Source organism: Lycorma delicatula, chromosome 6 (assembly GCF_047948215.1).
Source record: "Lycorma delicatula isolate Av1 chromosome 6, ASM4794821v1, whole genome shotgun sequence".
Classification (NCBI taxonomy): domain Eukaryota; kingdom Metazoa; phylum Arthropoda; class Insecta; order Hemiptera; family Fulgoridae; genus Lycorma; species Lycorma delicatula.
Window position 1 is genome coordinate 23,987,590 of NC_134460.1, and position 18,981 is coordinate 24,006,570.

The 18,981-nt window shown below is 29.9% G+C and overlaps 1 protein-coding gene across 2 annotated transcripts in view; it reads left to right on the top strand.

Moving 5' to 3' along the window:
• LOC142326739 (nucleolar protein 11) overlaps window positions 1-8,629 on the top strand; it is a 44,539-nt gene extending 35,910 nt beyond the window's left edge. Inside the window, exons 7-9 of one of the 2 annotated variants that reach the window (XM_075369410.1) lie at window positions 3,153-3,630; window positions 7,237-7,367; window positions 8,462-8,629. In XM_075369410.1, the coding sequence (XP_075225525.1) occupies window positions 3,153-3,630; window positions 7,237-7,365 (607 nt within the window). In that variant the 3' untranslated portion in view covers window positions 7,366-7,367; window positions 8,462-8,629. The remainder of the gene's footprint in view (window positions 1-3,152; window positions 3,631-7,236; window positions 7,368-8,461) is intronic. The other variant, XM_075369409.1, reaches the window with a different exon arrangement.
• The last annotated feature ends 10,352 nt before the right edge of the window (window positions 8,630-18,981 follow it).

Consider the following 18,981-nt stretch of genomic DNA (forward strand, 5'->3'; position numbering starts at 1 on the left):
TCTAAACCATTTGACAGTTTTTCTCAGTGGTGATGAGTAGATGCTCATTTAATCCTACAAATCTATAGCAGATTTCTTTCCCATGGCCAAAACTGAACAAAATATAATTTTCGATTTGTATTTTTCTTGTCCTCTTTTGTTAGTAGTCTAAAAATTTTATAGATTGTTTTGTTGATAATAACAAAAATGTCTCGTTTGTCCTTACACTTCATAACTGTTATGCCATTTCTGATTTCTTTAGCCTTGTATACTCCAGTTTTCAGTTTTGCTTGTGTTACTTCTTCCTGTAAATTTTTTTTTGAGTATGTTTCATTTTTCACTAATTTTTCTGCTAAGTCGAGACTTGTGTACCAGTTGTCGGTATACAATAAATGACCCTTATTCATTAAAGACAGGCATATGTTGAGCACGACATTTGTCAGTGTATTGTATACATTGTCAAAGTTTTTACCTGCATATAGTTGAAGTTTATTTGTATAATCTGGAACACTGTATCATTTGAAGACCTTTTTGCCATACTTATGCCTTTTTTGTTTGTTATACTGCTATTGTTAATATTATTCTGCCATGAAATGGCATCATGCTCTCATTTATACATATTGATTCATTTGAAGTATAATGCATTTCAAAATTTTTGTTTAGTGTATTTACTAAATTTTTAATCTCGTACAGCCAATCACTTTCATTGGACACTTCATTATCTCTAAAATGAAGCACATGTAAGAGCATTTCAAATCTATTCTGACTAATTTTTCTTTTAACAAATTGCTGTCCTAACATCGGGTCATTCAACCAGTAATCACTCAACTTAAGTAGTTTTACTAACCCCATGCTTAAAATAATTCCAAAAAAGGTTTTTATTTCTTTTTTGTCAGTTTATTTCCACTGATGTAGTCAAGAACATATTTTCAGTGACACTGTATGAAGTGTTTGTTGAGCATATAGATTTCTGTGGAAAGCAACACTGTCAAAGATTTTGTCTGTCATAAGTAGTGAATAAAATATTTCATGGCTTAAATTAAAAGGCTTCATATCTAGTCTGATGGTATATGGAATCTCATTCAGTTGGTAACCATTAGGTTCTGACCATTTTGTTCATGGTGATGAAGTTTCACCTGATGTGGCTGCTTTTGATGAAATTTCTTCCTCACCTTTCACTATTGGATGAAATACAGCAGCATTTTCTGGTTCTTACAACAGGTAGCACCAGTGAATCATCACTATCATATGATGATCTGTGTTTATTGCTGCACTGTAATTCAACCTGATCTAATACTTCTACTAGAGCATTTTCAATGAAATTGTCATCAAATTCCATTTTTGTGAAAAACAAAATATATTATTAAAATAATAAAGAACATAAATACAAAGTACACAAGTAGCAGGACACAGAATATCTTTACATCAGTATAGCAGTTGTTCAGCCTTGAACGTGCCATTTGCCCGACTACGTGACTGGCATGGTGCACTGTAGCAAAATCATTCACTTTGTGCCATGTTGGAAACTGGTGATCAATAAGTGCTGTTTTTGTTATATTAAGCATAATATGAAAAAACTCAAATTTAAGCATATCAAAATATTATTTTGTTTTTCATATTGACTCTGAAATCATAAACAACCCATTAAGCAAAAATAACAAAATTAGCATCAGTAGTTAAACCATTAATGAATTTTCAAAATTCTTACTGCTTTCAGCCTTTCATTCTTTATCTTTCTTGTCAAAGCTGTCTTACTTTGTTCCATACTAATGTTCATTCCTGTTCTGAAGCCATGTGATTGCTGGCAATTACAAAAAGATTGTTTTATTTATTTTCTCTATCCATTTTATTTTTACTGTATTTTATTCATTTAATTTTTCAATTTTGGTATTTTACTCTCAAATTTATTCTTCTTTTAGTTTTATGTATTTCATTTTTTAAGACAGTCAATAAAACACTAAGAACATGAATTTTTTTCGCAGGCTGCAAATCGTAGAAACAGTTGAACAATCTTTTGCAGCATGAAAATGTGCTTCCGCAACATTTGTATAATAACTTGCCAATGCTTCTTTTGTATATAAAAATTTCAAAAAACTGGCAAGAATTACTTGTACACAAACAGAAAACAATGGAATGTTATTTGTAAAGCAGTCTTAAATAACTTGGAAAACGCCTAATAGATGGCACTATTATTTAAATATGTTTGTTATTCCTTATGAATAAAGATACAAAACTTTATAAAAGGCCAAGAAGAGGTACAATAAATAGTATTAATGCTTAGCTGTCTTTTTCTGTTTAGCCTCTGAAACTACCTTAAGGTATTACTTCAGAGGATGACTGAGGATGATATGTGTGAGTGTAAATGAAATGTAGTTGTGTACAATCTCAGGTTGACCATTCCTGAGGTGTGTGCTTAATTGAAATCCAACCACCAAAGAACATCAGTATCCGCAATCTAGTATTCAAATTCGTATAAAAATAACTGGAATACTACTAGGATTTGAATCTTAGAACTCTCGACTTTGAAGCTATTAATGCATAGCTGTAGAACTATGGTATTTCTCACAGCAGCTAATTTCTTAATGTTATTTAAATACAATGGAGTTGTACTTTCAGTACTTTTTATTTAGCCAAATTATTCAATATATATTGTTCAGTTGAGTAGTAACTTCAAGGAAGAAAGAAATTTGTTTTTTTTCTAACTATTGTATAGTGACACCTCTCTAGTATTGTCTTAGATTTCTTGTAACTGGAAAGAGTCCCATGACACCCTTCTTAATTTGATGTTTGGCTGTTCTTGTTATTTGTAAAAATAAATTCTTTAAGCTAAACAGTTTATTGTAAACTTAAATTTTTGTGTTTACTAGGGGCATGTTGTGGTTATTATTTCTTTATCTCATAAATTACGGTTAACTGTACTCTTTTATGTAATGTATGGTGTATCCCAGTGAATCATAATTATTTTCTACAGAGATCTAATATTAAAAATAAAGATAAATGCTTCCATATATACTGAGACTACATTTTTATTCTTATTTTAATCCTAACGCATGTAATAAATTCATTTTTGTGTTAATAATTACTTGTGTATTTGATCTTCATCTATATCTTTTGTATGTTGTATACTTTTTTAATTGCCACTTTCTAATTTGTTTTTTTTTTTTTTTTTTTAGGATTTGTGAACGATTATTACCAATCTTTATTGAAACAAAAAATACAATGTCATTGATTTGGTTGTTTAATAAATTAAATGATATTCCATTTCATTTTGTATTAGAAACTATCAAATACTGTTTAAAATGTATCGATAATACTACACAAATGGATGAAGATAACAGATTACCATTATCGCTACCCTTGCTGGATACAAATATAACCAGTGATCCTAAGGTTCTACTACTAAGCACATTATTAACAAAAGTTGTACCAGATATTAAAACTTTATCGTTGATCCGTCAAGAGTTATCATTATCATGTAGTGTATCATTGGTCGGCTATATAATTGACTTATTGACAGAATATCCAGGTGATGTAAGGCTGATAGAATGGGCTAATTTACTGTTGGATAGTCATTATCAGTTGTATGTTATTAGTAAGGATAGTAATGTAATTAAAACTTTTAAACAGCTTAGAAGTGCAGTCAACAATCAGGTAAATATTAGTTATTTTCTTATATGTAAAAACGTTAAGCCCTATTCAACTTTACCATAGCCTTAACTGTAAATTCTGATTAGTCAGTTCCTTGATCATTCAGTCTTTTCCATCCTAAAATCAAGATGAACCTGAAACTTCACAGAAGTTATTAAATTGGCAAATTAGCTAGCAATTATTAGTTTAATCTGAAAGGCAAATGATAATAATGTTGGCAGGATATTTTTTAATGGTCAGTAGAAGTGAATTTTAGAGGTGTTTATATAATTGCATGTTTACTGACAAAGAGTTGTTTTATGGTAGTGTGCATACATGTCTTTTATTACACATATTTTTATCAGTAATTTTTTTAATTTGCAATGACAAATAAGATGAAAATGGCTAAATTAAATTCAGCTTGGTTTCTAATTAAGTAGGAAAATAAAAATAATTTTAAAAAAATAGGTTCGGGTACTTTAACAAATTATATATTGAGAATAGAAAAAAATTAAAATAAAATCTGGATTTTAAAGTGCGGCATTTAAGGGAAATGTTAGCCAAAAAACACTAAAACTGGCCAAAGATACATTTCAAGATGTTACTTGCAGTAAAAGCAGAGGAAATGTTTTTGTAACAGATATTAAACAGCAAATGTCATGGATAGCTTGCCAAATCAATTAAAGTACATGGTTAAATGTTTGCTAAGGTGGTGTGTATTTTAAGAAAAAAGGACAGAAATGTAAATTTAGTTTTGATAATTAATTATTGAAATATTTTCATTATAAATACATAAGCAGTTACTTCTTTTTACTGGGGTTATTATACTTCATTATACAGTTACTCTGTTAAAATGTGTTCTTCAAAAAGTATTACAAAAGAAAAAACTTTCTTTGTTATCAAATTAATAAAACTACTAAGTTTTATTAATTTGATAACACAAAATGAAAAAAAAACTAATGTGGTTATCAGACTGAGAGGATTAATGATGTGTTAAGTAGTAAGAATATATCTTGACAAAATTTTTATTTAGTTCATTAACTCACACAGGGTATCCTGATGCATTTTCTATTAAAAATTTAATCTCTAACAGAATAATATCTTGTTTCAATCTGAGTTGTAGGTAAATTTGAGAACAGTTCTTTTCTTCTTATTAAATTGCTGAAATTTCTTAAAGCACTGGGTTCTCTGAACAGTACATTATCAAATATTCTAATTTGAAGTTGCTAGTAATTTTTGATCCTAATGACAAAACAATTATTCTATAGAATTTACTAGTTCTTAGTTAGTTAAAATCGTTTTTAACTAGATAGATTTTTAACTTAGTTAATCATTTTATGAATATAAATGTTCAGCCCTGATCAAGGGCTGTCTTATGTAAATTAAATACTTGCCAGGGGATCATAATTATCTACTACTCTTTTAAATAATCTATAAAAAATGTTAGCAGCTTCCTTGTTTTGAACTGAAACTCATTTTTAACAGTGAAATCTATTTTATTTTAACTTTCGTAATAACTAGCATTAAATTATTTAGTTTTAGGTGCTTGTTAAATTTTCATAACATAATTTTTTCTGAAAATAAGAGTAAATACACTTATTATACTGTCAAGAAGAAAAAATTAACTGGATTGTAGTTCTACACTTTTGTGCACTATCCTCTTTGAAGGGCAGTGGTCACACTATGTACCCACCACAAATTTTTTCTCTGAGGGGCAGTGGTGTTATGCATTACTTTATTGTTCTTCTTTCACAACCTGGACAATAATCCTCTTTTTAGTTTTTAGACTTGCCATCTGAAGCTCTGCCTTCACTAACAGCTGTGAATTTAGGTAAACCTCATTCTGTGGAAGATAGTTTACTTGTGCACTATGTTCTTGTGTTCGGATACCCGATACAGTGAAGTTTAAAAACTTTTATTTTTTCTTTGTATATATTTAACATAATTTCTTAAGCACCTTTAGTGACTCAATAACTGTTATAAAGTAAATATTAGTTTTAAAAAAACAATACATCACCCATTAAAAGTGGTTCCACACTGAAACCATTGCCCTTCAAAGGTGTATTATATTGTATTCATCAAAATAACTACTAGGTATAGAAATGAAGATGAAATTCCATCAGGTTGTGAAACTAGTGGTAGTTTTTCTGATTCTGAATCAGATACAGAGGATAATGAAGAAGATCCCGACAGTAGACCAGGTAGGCTACCAGCTCAATTTGTTATTGCCAATTCACTTTTACTGGAAGGTAATTTGCCAAACATTGTTGAACAACAAGCAGAATTACCTTTCAATGACAATTTTGCCATAGAAATTGAACCAGAAGCACCCAGTAATTACTAATGATACTTGAAACAGCAACAACCTTGTGGAACAAATTCCACTATTTACTATAAACTCTGGTGTTGCTGATCATATTAAAGAAATTGATGATCAACCCCTCAAACTATTTTAAAAAAATTTTTTTTTTTTGTATTTTAATGATGATGTCATAAACCACATTGTATTCCAAACAAACCTGTATGCAACGCAGAAAAAAGTAGCCAACATTTTAAACCTACAAGTGATGAAATTAGAAAATTTAATAATAACTAAGAAACCTAGTTATCATGATTACTGGTCTTAAGATGATGATTTCCATGACACTTATGTTTCAAAGGAAATGCTAATGCACTTTAAGTGCAAATGCACTTTAGTTTTTTGCTGGATCATTTACATCTGAATAACAATTCAATGTGGTGAGGTCTAGGTCATCCAGATTATGATAAATTGTTTAAGTTGCAGCCTCTAATCAATTTTCTGTCAAATTCATTTATGAACTGTTATAAACCTCAACAGCAAGTTGCAATTGATGAATCTATGGTAAAATTTAAAGGGCATTCCATTCTAAAGCAGTACATGAAAGACAAGCAATTAAATAGGGCTACAAAATTAATAAATATATAATTATACATTTGTATATAAATTATGTATAAGTATAATTTATGTATAAATTATATGCTGACTTTGTACTAAGTCAGCATATAATTTAAAATTTATACAGGTGCCAATAGAAATAAAAAAGTAGAAACAAGTCTAGAGGAAAGTAGTCAAGAGTCTGACTGAGTCATTACAAAGTAAAAACCATGTAGTTTACATGGATAATTTCTTTTCATCAATTCCATAGTAAAAAAATTAATCAAATATTTGCTTGTGGGACAGTTAAAAAAAAAAAACTGTCTCCCACTTAATGAAAAAACCATGGATCAGAAAGAGTTCTCATTCAGTGTAAGTTCAAGTGGGATAGCAGTATGCAGATGAAAGGGCAAAATAGGTGTCAATATCATGAGTACTGTTCATGGTCCTTCTGATGCAGCTGGTGTAAATAGAAGAATAAAAGATGGAACCAGAAAAATATTTTCTGCTTCACAAGAGTATACGATTATAACAGCAACATCAATTTTGTAGATAAATTTGACCAATTAGAAATATGATAAAATAAACAGGAGTGAAAAATGGTGGATGCAACTATTTTTTCATTTGGTTGACTGCTGTGTAGTAAATGCTTTTATTATTCACAAAACTTAAAATGCAACACTATACAGACTTCAGATGTCAAATTTATAGACACATTGTTTCATCTGACATAGGGAAAGCAAAAAAATGGCCTTCTAATGACAATTCACCAAGCTGCTTGTTGGTTAGAAAAAAGCAGAGTCGACATAAATTTATGTTTGGATTCCAACAGCAACCAGCCACAGCATTTAAATCTGCCATGAAGGTATGCAGTTTACAGCACTAAAAATAAACCTATCTGTTCAAAAATTAATGTGATATTTGTGTTGTAGCATTGCGTCTCAGGTTGGGGAAAACTTGTATAAATGTTTTATTTGGAACTTTTCAATTTGTCAAGTTTTTAGATTTAGTTAAGTTTTTATAATTTATTATTATATAATCATTAAATTTTTATATCCTTATATTAATTCACAATACTGTCTATGTGTTATTTCATCTCTGCTATATAACTCTCATTCATTATACATTTATTACTTCAGAAAACTAAAAATGTTCCTTCCTTGATAGTGGTTACACTGTGTATCCATTTGTTAATAGTCCTAAACCAAAACTGTTATGAAAAATTAATTATTAGTTTTGTTATTAATTACTAGGTATTGAAGAATGCATCAGATTTTATAAAATTATGCTGTAGGGGTTTCATTTCCACCATTTATTTGACCATCAAATAGGTAATAGACAAAATCATTTAGACAGTTTTGTTTTTTGCTTTTCATAATATTTATGTTTAAAAAGTTGCTCTTCTAATTTAACAGCTGTTTTTTTTTTTTTGGCCTAAGATAAAAAAAGAAATATCAGAATCTACTTTAAATCACAAATTAAATTGAATGATTCAAACTCTCTGAACAAGTAATCATAAAATTCCACTGTGATTTAAAAGGTCAGTAATTGCCACTATAAACAGGTTGACTAATGCAAGAAAAGAGAAAATTATAAATACTTTCTAGAATAAGAGCCAGGATTGTGTTTGACCCATGTAACATTTTAATAATATTTATTTATTTAGTGGGCATGTGTTGTTTTTTAAGATGACAAGTTTTGTCATACAATTACACTAGTCTGATTACAGTTAACCCAGTTAGTATTTTTCATTCGTATGGCCACCAGGTTAATACAGTTTGCTGAAGTATCTGTAACATAGGTTTAAGTCCAATTTTTAATCATTTCTAAACTGAAATTGAATTATTTCAACTGCAATCTGCATTTCTGACTGGCTGATTGGCAATGATACAAATTAATCAGTTGTTCCAACAGTTGTATTAGTTTTTTTATTTGTAAATGTTTTATTGACTGTTACAGATATCATTTATGTCTACATGGCAGGAATTAATTCCATTGATCAGAGTTATTAAAACTGGTGATAATTTTACAAAAGCAGTTAAATGCAATGAGTTCAGTAATTTATACAGTTTATGTGATCTTAACATGTATTGATTTTAATAAAACTTTTTATAAAAATATTTAAAATTTATTTCTCTTCTACTGATTTTAACTTCACAGATGGAAATTCAGTTTTGTTTAAATATGCAGCAGATTGAATAGAAACAAAAGCCAGTATGAACCAGCATATCAATATTTCCCCCGTTACTGGTCTTCTAACAAAATAACCATGTCAACTTTTTTTCCGCTTTTAATTCGGTGGTTAATCAGTGGCTATATGAACTGGTGGCAAAAGAATACAACGAGGGTGTATGGAAGCTGATATATCGCTATGATAAATGTCTTAATTCATTCAATTGTATAGAGTAGTATAAGGTATGCAGTTTAAGAGATAAAAAATTTTTAATTTTTTAGAATAAATTTGTTTACAATGAAACAGATTTTACTTTAGAGATAATCACTCGTAAATGTATAATTATGCAATTATTTTGTGCATAGTTAAAATTATAAAGCTAATTGCAGAAATATTTTATATATACGAGGGTTGTTTTTTTGCAACCTCTGTGCATCTAAGTAAACAAGAGATAGGCAGGAGTCAGGTTTGTGTGTCATGTAATTGTGCCACCCTCTGCCATTACTGGCTTCATTGCATCTGTCTGAGCCGAGCTACGGGCTAGGATACCAGAAATTGTGTGCAAGTTGGGTCCCAAAAATGTTGAGTGACAATCACAAACCACAGCAACTGGTGTCAACCATAATGTTTCTCATGCGTTACAATAATGAGGGGGAAGAGTTTTTAATGTTTATCGTTACTGGCGATGAGACTTTGATCCAGTATGACAATCCAAAAAAGTTCAGACACTGAACAACATGAGAACAATGGCTACAGTTTTTTGGGACCATTAAGGTGTCTAGGTGGACTTTATGGAGCAAGAGGACAATGATAACAAAGGAAGTTTTTTGTGAATCTTTACGTCGCCTCCATGGAGGGATCCAGAATGAACGAAGACGCACGGTCTCGTTTCGCGTGGTTTTGATCCAGCACAATGCACAACCATATTGTGCCAATGTGACTCAAGACTTTCTCTAACAATTCAAGTGGGAAGTTTTTGACCATCCACACAGTATAGTTCAGACCTAGCACCTAGTGATTTTCACCACTTTCTAGAATTAAAGGCATGGTTGGGTGGCCAACACTTCACCACCTACGAACTAGTTCAGTAGGCTGTCAAGACATACTGGCGTATGTCAAGACCTTACTGGCGGCAAACTTCTTTGAAGAGGGTATCGGAAAGCTAGTGTCTCAATACAACAAATGCCTCAATCGCTTTGGCAATTATGTAGAAAAGTAAGTTAAATACTACTCAATTTTTAGTAATAAAATCATTTTGTTATGTCCATGTGTCTTTTTTTTTATAACCTATCGGAGGTTGAAAAAAAAACAGCCCTTGTACATGTGGCAGATTCTGAGGTATTGCATATGTTTGTATGTGTGTGTAATAAAATACATACTACATACAAAAAATTATTTTTAAATTACATATTAGGTCATTAATAGTCAAAATACATACATGAAATGAAAAGGAAAAAAATAGAACAAGATAACATTTCTGTAAAAAACAAACTAATAAGAGGTTAAAGAACAATTTGCGTTTCATTATTTAACAATTGGTATAATAAAGTAAGATTTACACTGAAATATGAATGTGATCTTTTTCTCACTTGAAGCAGTTTTTATTGAATACTGTTGAATTGATAAAATTCCATGAATTCTGAATGATGTTCTAATTGTTTAAATTTAGTATTACACTTGCTATTCTAATAAAGCAAGTAACTATTTTTAACTTGTCAAACTATATCATATAACAATATATTTAAGATATGGGTTTGCACAGATAAATAAATTTACAAGGACTAAATATATAGAACAAGCCATAATATAGAACTTTGTGATTTCTATATTATGGCTGGTTTTTATTATTAATGAATTCAGTTTAAGGTGTTTTTTTAAATTAACAAAATTTTTGCTTTAATGACATCAGTTTATAATTGCAGCATAATTTATAAGTTAAAAATAATAAAATACATCATCTATAAAAATATTTTTGTATTTGTATTCCTTCGACACAAATTCAGCAATGTTTTGCATCACAGTGGGCTTGAACCACTTTTTAATTTGATTTGTCATAAGAACCCCAATTTTTACTTCCTTAACAAAGTAAAGGAAGATTTGTGGTTGTGAAAAACTGTGTTTTTCAGATTTCAACAGAAATATCCATTTTGACTGTTTTGGCGTGACGTCTGTATGTATATAGTGTAACTCAAAAACGATTGGACACAAGATGTTGAAATTTTGGATTGTTGTTAACTTCTAGTTGTGCACCTCCACTTTTGACTGCAATCGACTGAACCAAGTGTCCAAAAAATTTGGATTATTTCTTAACTGCAGTAATAAGTCCTCACTGAGAGCTTTTCAATGATATATCATAAGTGGTACTTATTTTCAATGGTTCCACAGTTATTGCCCAAATAAAATTTTAATTAATGAAATATTTGGATCTTAAAAGGGAAGGTACATCATCGATTTGAATCAAACTTCATCCCCTTTTTGTTTTTAATTTATTTTTTAAATTAAACTATTTTAAACTACTAACCAGTGATTGTAAAAAAGTTATAAAATAAATAATAATTCAATAAAAATAAAAATGTGAAAGAATCAGAAGTTATTAGTGAAATAAAATTTTATGTACTTTTAAAATGTGTATATGTAATTTAATAGGCATTATTACATATGTGTATATGAAATAGACTTGGTGAAACATCTGACTATTTAATATTAATCGAAAATTATAATTTAGAATCATATTATTTTTGGAATAATCTAGTTTAATTATTCTGGAATTTCTGTTTAATTTTATCTATATTTAAGTTAACTACAGAGCAACTGAAAAATAGACTCTCAAAAGAACATATACTTTGAGGCATACATGCCTGATCTTTAATAGAATACAAAAAATTCTTATTTTTTAGTTTATTACTCTTCTGATATTGTTGAACAATGTTCTCCCTAAGTCGGAGTTGATAATCATTTCATTCATTTGTTTTTTATTGCCAACCATTTATTCGCTGTTTGATTTGATATAATTCTTCTGATCTTAATTTGTGTACATGTTCTCCACTTTTCAAATTTTCTCTATCTTTTAGGAAGATTTCATAAGAAAGTTACCTATTGTAATAGGTACCATGATTCGATTTCCAAAAAAGTTCAACATATGCGTGTTTCACATCCCCAAGACCCTACCCAAAACCACCGTCAGTTCAAAAGTTCATATATACACATATATATTTCACTCTCTTGTGCACACGAAACTGCCGTAATTTTGTGCCAAACACTTTCAAATTGACACGAAATATAACGACCCAAAATCTCAGTTGAGTTCATTAATGGGCAAAATCAGACCATGAGGATGGAAATAGTGGGGGGGGGGGTTTCAAAAAATAAAATATCACTAACTTTCTTATTAAGTAAAATATTGAACTCATAAAAATATGTAACCATTGTCATATTGAGTAAATCTGAAGTTTTTCTTAACTTTAATGTGGAAATCTTTTTTATCCCCTACTTAGCACTGGTGAAATCTACCTCTGTCTGAGGTATCTACTCTACCTACGTCAGAGTAGATTTTAAAAAAAATTAGTCACCTCTTTGCAACTGTTTAGCGTGAAATACATTATTTTTTTCATTTCAGTTATGTCCTACAATATAAACAGTTTAATATTTTTAGTAATGGGTTTACTATATATAAACCTGTTAATTCAAAATTACATTAATTTTTCAATATAATTAATACAAATCCTAATAATTTAAAACATAACAGAGTTCAATTATTGATGTTAATTGTTCCACAATAAAATTGCCTGTTGAAAACTTTGTTTTGCAATTTTGTAGGTACAGATGTTCTTTATGTATAAATTATATTAATCATTAAGTGCATATTCGATTATAGTAATTTATTGTTCGAACTATTAGGAACAACAATATTAATAGTGTTAAATATTTCAGTGTATATGAAAGTATTAGATTATACAGTGCATCCTCAATTTATTCAGGTGTTATGTTCTGGAAAATCTCCATGTATAATGAAATCATATAAATTGAAACTCGCATTTAATGCAGAAATACAGGTTAGGTTCTTGTTAAGTTATACAGTAAATGATATTAGTCCATGTTTCACGGTAAAAATAGAGTATTACCTCACAATTCTTTCGGACATTGATTTTCATGAAAATTTGTAATTAAGCTTATCTAACCCTTTGCTTCAAAAGTTATATGTTCCTGATGTGGGCTTTTTGTTTTTTGGGGGTGAAAACTACTACTTGTTAAAAAAATTCATAATTTAAATGTTTCATAGATTGAAATAATGTTTAAATATATAGAATAAACATTCTTTTATATTGTGGAATATAATTTATGATGTTTTACTACGTTTCAACTATTAGAAACCACCCCTTATGATAAAATTAATCAAAAAATTAGTTTCAACAGTTTGAAATGTTTTAATGGTGCATTTATAATGAATGAAAATCCCTTTTCTGTTTATAATATACTTTATGATTTATTGCAATGTTGATGGGATGCCCTTGTTCAATAGCACTGCGGTATATTTTAGAGTGAGGGTGGACTGTATGTGTTCATAAGTGATGAATCAAGACATCTTGTTGATTACTGAAGGATTGTTTAATTGTACACCGTCTTGGCGGTTTAAAATAATCTTGTAATACTTGTAACTTATAACTTGACTTTAAAGATAGCAAACATAAGCTAAATAAAACTTCAAGTAATGTTCATCAGAACAAGAATTGAGCGAGTCCATCTGGACATGACCACCTTGGGCCAAGTATGAGTGTAGACTGGTTAAGAAGACACTACGTACAGTGCTCAAGGGAGCAGCTAGAGTAGAGATGCGAGAGTCTCTGCTGGATGCGTAGAGTGGCGTGATGGTTTGACGACCATAGTTTGCTGTGGGCACCCTAGCCACTGCTAAGTTCCAGCACCTGATGACAAGAGGGGGTGAAAACATAACAGCAATATTTCAACCCTTATGAAAAATATTATTAATAATCATAGATGAAAGTGTTTTGTACCTCAAAAATCATTTAAATATATAGAATAAATATTGTTCCATATTCTGAAACATAATTTATGTGATATAACATTGTAACCCTTAGAATCCACTCTAATGACAACAAAAAAAAAGTTTTCAACATTTTAAAATATTTTAATGGTGAATTTATAATGAATTATAATTTTTTTACAGTTAATGTACTTTACAATTTATTTCAACGTCCAAAACCTTACACACCAGCCTCATGATTAAAATTAACAATCATATTTATATAAAATTAAAAACTAAAATTACAAAATGAGTAAAGGAGAAATAAAAATTTTATGTACATTATAATAGCATGTGTTATTATTGTAACTCTATGGATCATCACAGTCAACCTCCTCCTCTTGGTCAGTAATTGGAGGACAATTTTGACAGTTGTCATCGAAGCATGTTCCACACATAGGGTTACAAAAAAGCCCAACTTTTCTGTAGCCAGAAGTAGCACCACATCCTTTTTTGCAATTGCAAAATATCAGTTGGAGAAGTTCTTCTGGTGCAGGCAATTTCAGGATATACTTATACATATGTAGATACAATTACCTGTGTTCACATGTATTCATAAATGCTCCAAAACTGTCGAGAATATAAAAATTTACATGCTCCAAAAAAATGATGATTGCTTAAAAAAACATTTTGCAGGGCATTTAAGGGCTACAAGGCACGTAAAGTTCAGATTCCTTGAGCTCTTTGTTTTTGAATTTAAAGGGCTTGGGAAAAGTGGTCCTCATACTCAAATGTAAACTTCTAACCGATATCTCAATCAATTTTTATTCTACAGAAATAAAATAAAACAAAAATTTATCATTAAAAAAAGCTAATTTTTGTACTCAAGCATTTTTTACGTATTTTCTTTAGTTTTTGAATCACTGTGAAAAAAAGAAAATTTTTTTATTAAATTTTAATCAATCTTTTTTAAAATCTAGGCATTCCAAACTTCTAGAACATATAGTTAGTAAGTAAATTGTAAAAGGATTACATTAAATGCCAATAATTGCGGAAAAGTAATTTGTTTCACGGGTCTTTTCAAGCACTTTGAAAAATATCCTATAAGTTTTCCTTGAAAAATTTTCCGTTAAAACCTTGAAAGGTTCGACTTCAGTTTTCGGTGAACAAAAAGTTATCTTCAACGAGAAACTGCTTGTATTGCATCTACAGAAATAAAACAAAAACATTTTATAAAAGCTTCATTTTTTCTAATAATAATTTTTTCAGTAAAACCTAGGTTTTTATTTGTGAATAATCGTTCAATGGTTGGATGAAAAAATCAACAATTTCAATCATAAATAACCCAAAAAGTATAGACTACAAAAAATTGTTTGCTTAGAATTTATTCCTACATAGATTTCTGCGGTTATTTTGAATTTAATAATTTCCACTCCTGAGAAGGGATGGCATCCACCCCCAAGGTAAAAGCACACATTGGCACTTTATGACTTGTTCCTTGAGCTATTTCCCTAATTACTGTCCAAATTTCACGTAAATTGGGTTTGTCTGAAAGAATTTAAAGCGAAAAACCATCAAACAGTGGACTATATATGAAAATTACTGTATTCAAAAAATTCTATACTTTATTTTACTATTTTAATGTTACACTACAATGTAAGTATTTAAAAAGAAAAAAAATAAGTATTGTGCATAATTACTAACATCATTTAACATTTAGTTTTTTTTTTTTCACTAAACATAAAAAAACAAGTAATGGAGAGAACTGTAGCGATTTGTTCAGTAATAGAATTTGTTCTTACTTTGTATGATGCTATTATATTTTCTAGTTCCCTTTGAAACTGCAAACTACACTCCAACAGTGGATTTTCAGCAATTATAAATTCTTTCAATTCCTCCGCCATTTTTATAAATTTGTTAAAATCAACTGTTTACTTTTCATTGAAATTTTCTTGTCATCATTTTCGTCACTGTCTTGTATGATTTAGTTTTCTATAATCTCCATAAGTTTCAAGTCACTTAATTCAACAACCAGTACTACACACTGGCCATGATACTTTGGCATATTTTTAATTATTAAGCCATATTGTACAGACGATTCATTTAAGTTAAACTTTCTAGCTAAAGATGCAACGGTATCTTATCTAGACAATTTAGAATTTTATTTTTTTCTGATAAATTTTTTTTTGTTTCTTTGGTTTCAACATAACACTCATTTTTGATCACGTATGTAAAGGAACGGTACAATACAAAAAAAAAAAAATAGTCTTAACGTAGCTGCAAAACACACTAAATCTCAGTAACAGTAACAAGATGCATTTAATACAGTGGTTTTGTACACAGGAACATATAGGCTAACATAAACTCCGAATAACAATGATTGTGAAAGGAGAGAACTTTAGTTCTGACGTCAATAGGTTATTTACCTTGAAAATTTAGCATTCCCTGCGCTCATTAGCCAAGATATCTATTGGTTTAACACAAACTGCCTCCTGCAAGACTGTTCAATAACTGCCAGCAAGAGGAATCACTGGGCCCGCAACAAAATATCTGTGCAATACCTAAGAACCATGCAGTGCGCCCGGACAGGCACAGCATGTAGCATAATAGCTTCACTGATACCTTTGTATAGGATACGCATGGTATAGTAATTCAATCCCCAATCGAGATGAAAAGTCAGGAACATGGAAAAAACAGCAGTGCAAACCTTTGGTGTTATGTTATTTTTTAATTTTAAACTTTTATGAAAATTATTGATATTCATATATTTGGTTTTAGAACAGCAGAAAAACAGAAATCTACAACTTTTCGATTGTCAAAATGGTGAGTTGAATCTGCAAAACAGTTGACAAATGGCAGACATTCTGCTCTGGCTTGCAACAAATACTTTTATATGCGTTCCATCTCGCCGAGCAAAAGATGGTTCTATGTAGTCGATTTTGCTATTGAACGTTGCATGTGTCTGCCCAATTCAAACTTTCCTCTTAGAGCATATGCTCTAATATGAATGAACATATTCTCAGAAGCTCTTATGCCGAACTTCTGCTCAGAAGCATGAGTGTTTACTCCAAGCATCAATGTAATTCTGGGGGTGGATGACATCAATATCCTTGCTTTGAGCAGGAATTGGCTGAATGCAATTTTCACATTTGTCTTCTTTTTTTACTCCTGGCAACTTTCCATGCCTTGTATTGTTTCAAAGAGCTTGAAAGCGTCCACAGTGGAGTGGCATTGTGTAATTCATTCGTATGTGCAATGCACCATGTACAAGTAAAACACCTTGAATAAGATATAACTTCTAACAAATTAGCTAATTTAAAGACTATGGTAACTGTGAATCTTGACAATTCATAAATCTTCTGCCACAGCTTTGATGTGTCTGGCAAATTCTCATGACTTTCTTGTACCACTTTGCTTCTGCCAAACCAATAAGTAGCTTTTTAACTCCTGTATACCTAAATTTATTCACAACAGTTAAAAATTTTATTTGTAGAACAATTAACATCAGTAATTGGCCTCTTATCTTTTAAACAATTAACAAGTTCACAAAGTAAAACCATTATTAAAATATTATAACAGTTTATATTGTAAGGTAAAATTGAAATCAAAAGTAAATCCTAATTCATGCTAAAAAACTTTAAAACCATTTTTTTTTAAGTTACCAGAAGTGATTTTTTAGAAATTACTTCTACAGGATTAAAATATCATATCCAACAAAAAAATTAGGGGTCTTATGTCAGTCAAATTAAAAGTGGTTCAAGCCCAATGCATGTTCTTTGTTATATGTATAACACAAAATATAAGTTACTGCACTGAGAATACAACAGGTGTATTGCGTCCCTGCCTGTCAAAATTACAAACATTTTTATGAAGAGTAGTTTACATTGATTAACAAAAAATATGAGCAGCACATACATTCACACATACACCTTTACCAAATTACAAGTGAAAATATTAAGGATGCTGTTAAGTAGCTAAAAATTAAAAAAATTATACCTAATGCGGAAGTAAAATTTGTCACTCGTAGTTTCCATTTGTTAGTTATCATTTTTGTTTATAAACAGAAAAACTCATTGATAAGTTTTGGAAAATTAACAAAATAACTTTTCACCAGTTGAAAAAAGTAGCATAGCATTACAAGGAAACTGATATTAATAAATACAAAATTTTAACATTGTTCTTACAGGCTTTTGGCAGGATAAATTAAAAAAAAATTCTGTTACATGTAGTAAAATATTAATAATGTTAAAAATAAATATTATTGTCATATGTAAAGAATGCCTCTTAATTTGGAAATCTCGAGAGAATCTTCTTACATTATTTTAAATAATGGCCTGTGCAACAGCTATATAATCATAATGGCATATAACAATTTGAATATTTTTATTCAAAACAGAGTAATTATGTTAAAGATAATTACAGAGTAATTAGCCCATCTCAAAGATAACAGTCATAGTTTTTCTTAATTTAAGTATTACAATATTTTGAAATCATAAAATTCTACTAAGATTTATTTCAGTTTTAATAACATATTTATAATACAAATAATTTACTAAAAAAAAAAAAATACTGAATATATAACTGCACTAACACTCTTGCTTCAGCATTACCTGTGGAAGGGAGAAATTTTTCTTAGATTGTAACATATTGGATTCCTTTACTAAAAACTACTATTTTCCACCAGTTAAATTTGGCAGCAACTTCATAGTGTCTTGTATCCTCAGAAAAAATTCTTGCAACATCAATTTTTACGACATTCATTAATTAACAACTGCTCAATTTATGTTTAATTTCTTTCAATTAGCCCATCACTCACAAACCCACTGGGTTGGTCTAGTGGTAAACGCGTCTTCCCAAATCAGCTGATTTGGAAGCCGAGAGTTTCAGCGTTCAAGTCCTAGTAAAGCCAGCTATTTTTACACGGATTTGAATAGTAGATCATGGATACCGGTGTTCTTTGGTGGTTGGGTTTCAATTAACCACACATCTCAGGAATAGTCGAACTGAGAATGTACAAGACTACACTCATACATATCATCCTCTGAAGTATTATCTAAACGGTAGTTACCGGAGGGCTAAACAGGAAAAAGAGAGAGAGCCCATCACTCACAAACTGATGGTTGTATTTATGGTGCATAATAATTATCTCAGGTAACAGCACTCTGGAAATTGAAGGCTGTGAAATATGGATGCCTAAGCTACATTTAAGAAACTGTTTCCACATGATAAAGAAGCTTAAGAATGCTAGGTTGTAATTTAGTTCATTATATTCACTTATGGTAAAAATTGTAAAAATCAATATAAATAAAATAAGAAAAAACAAAA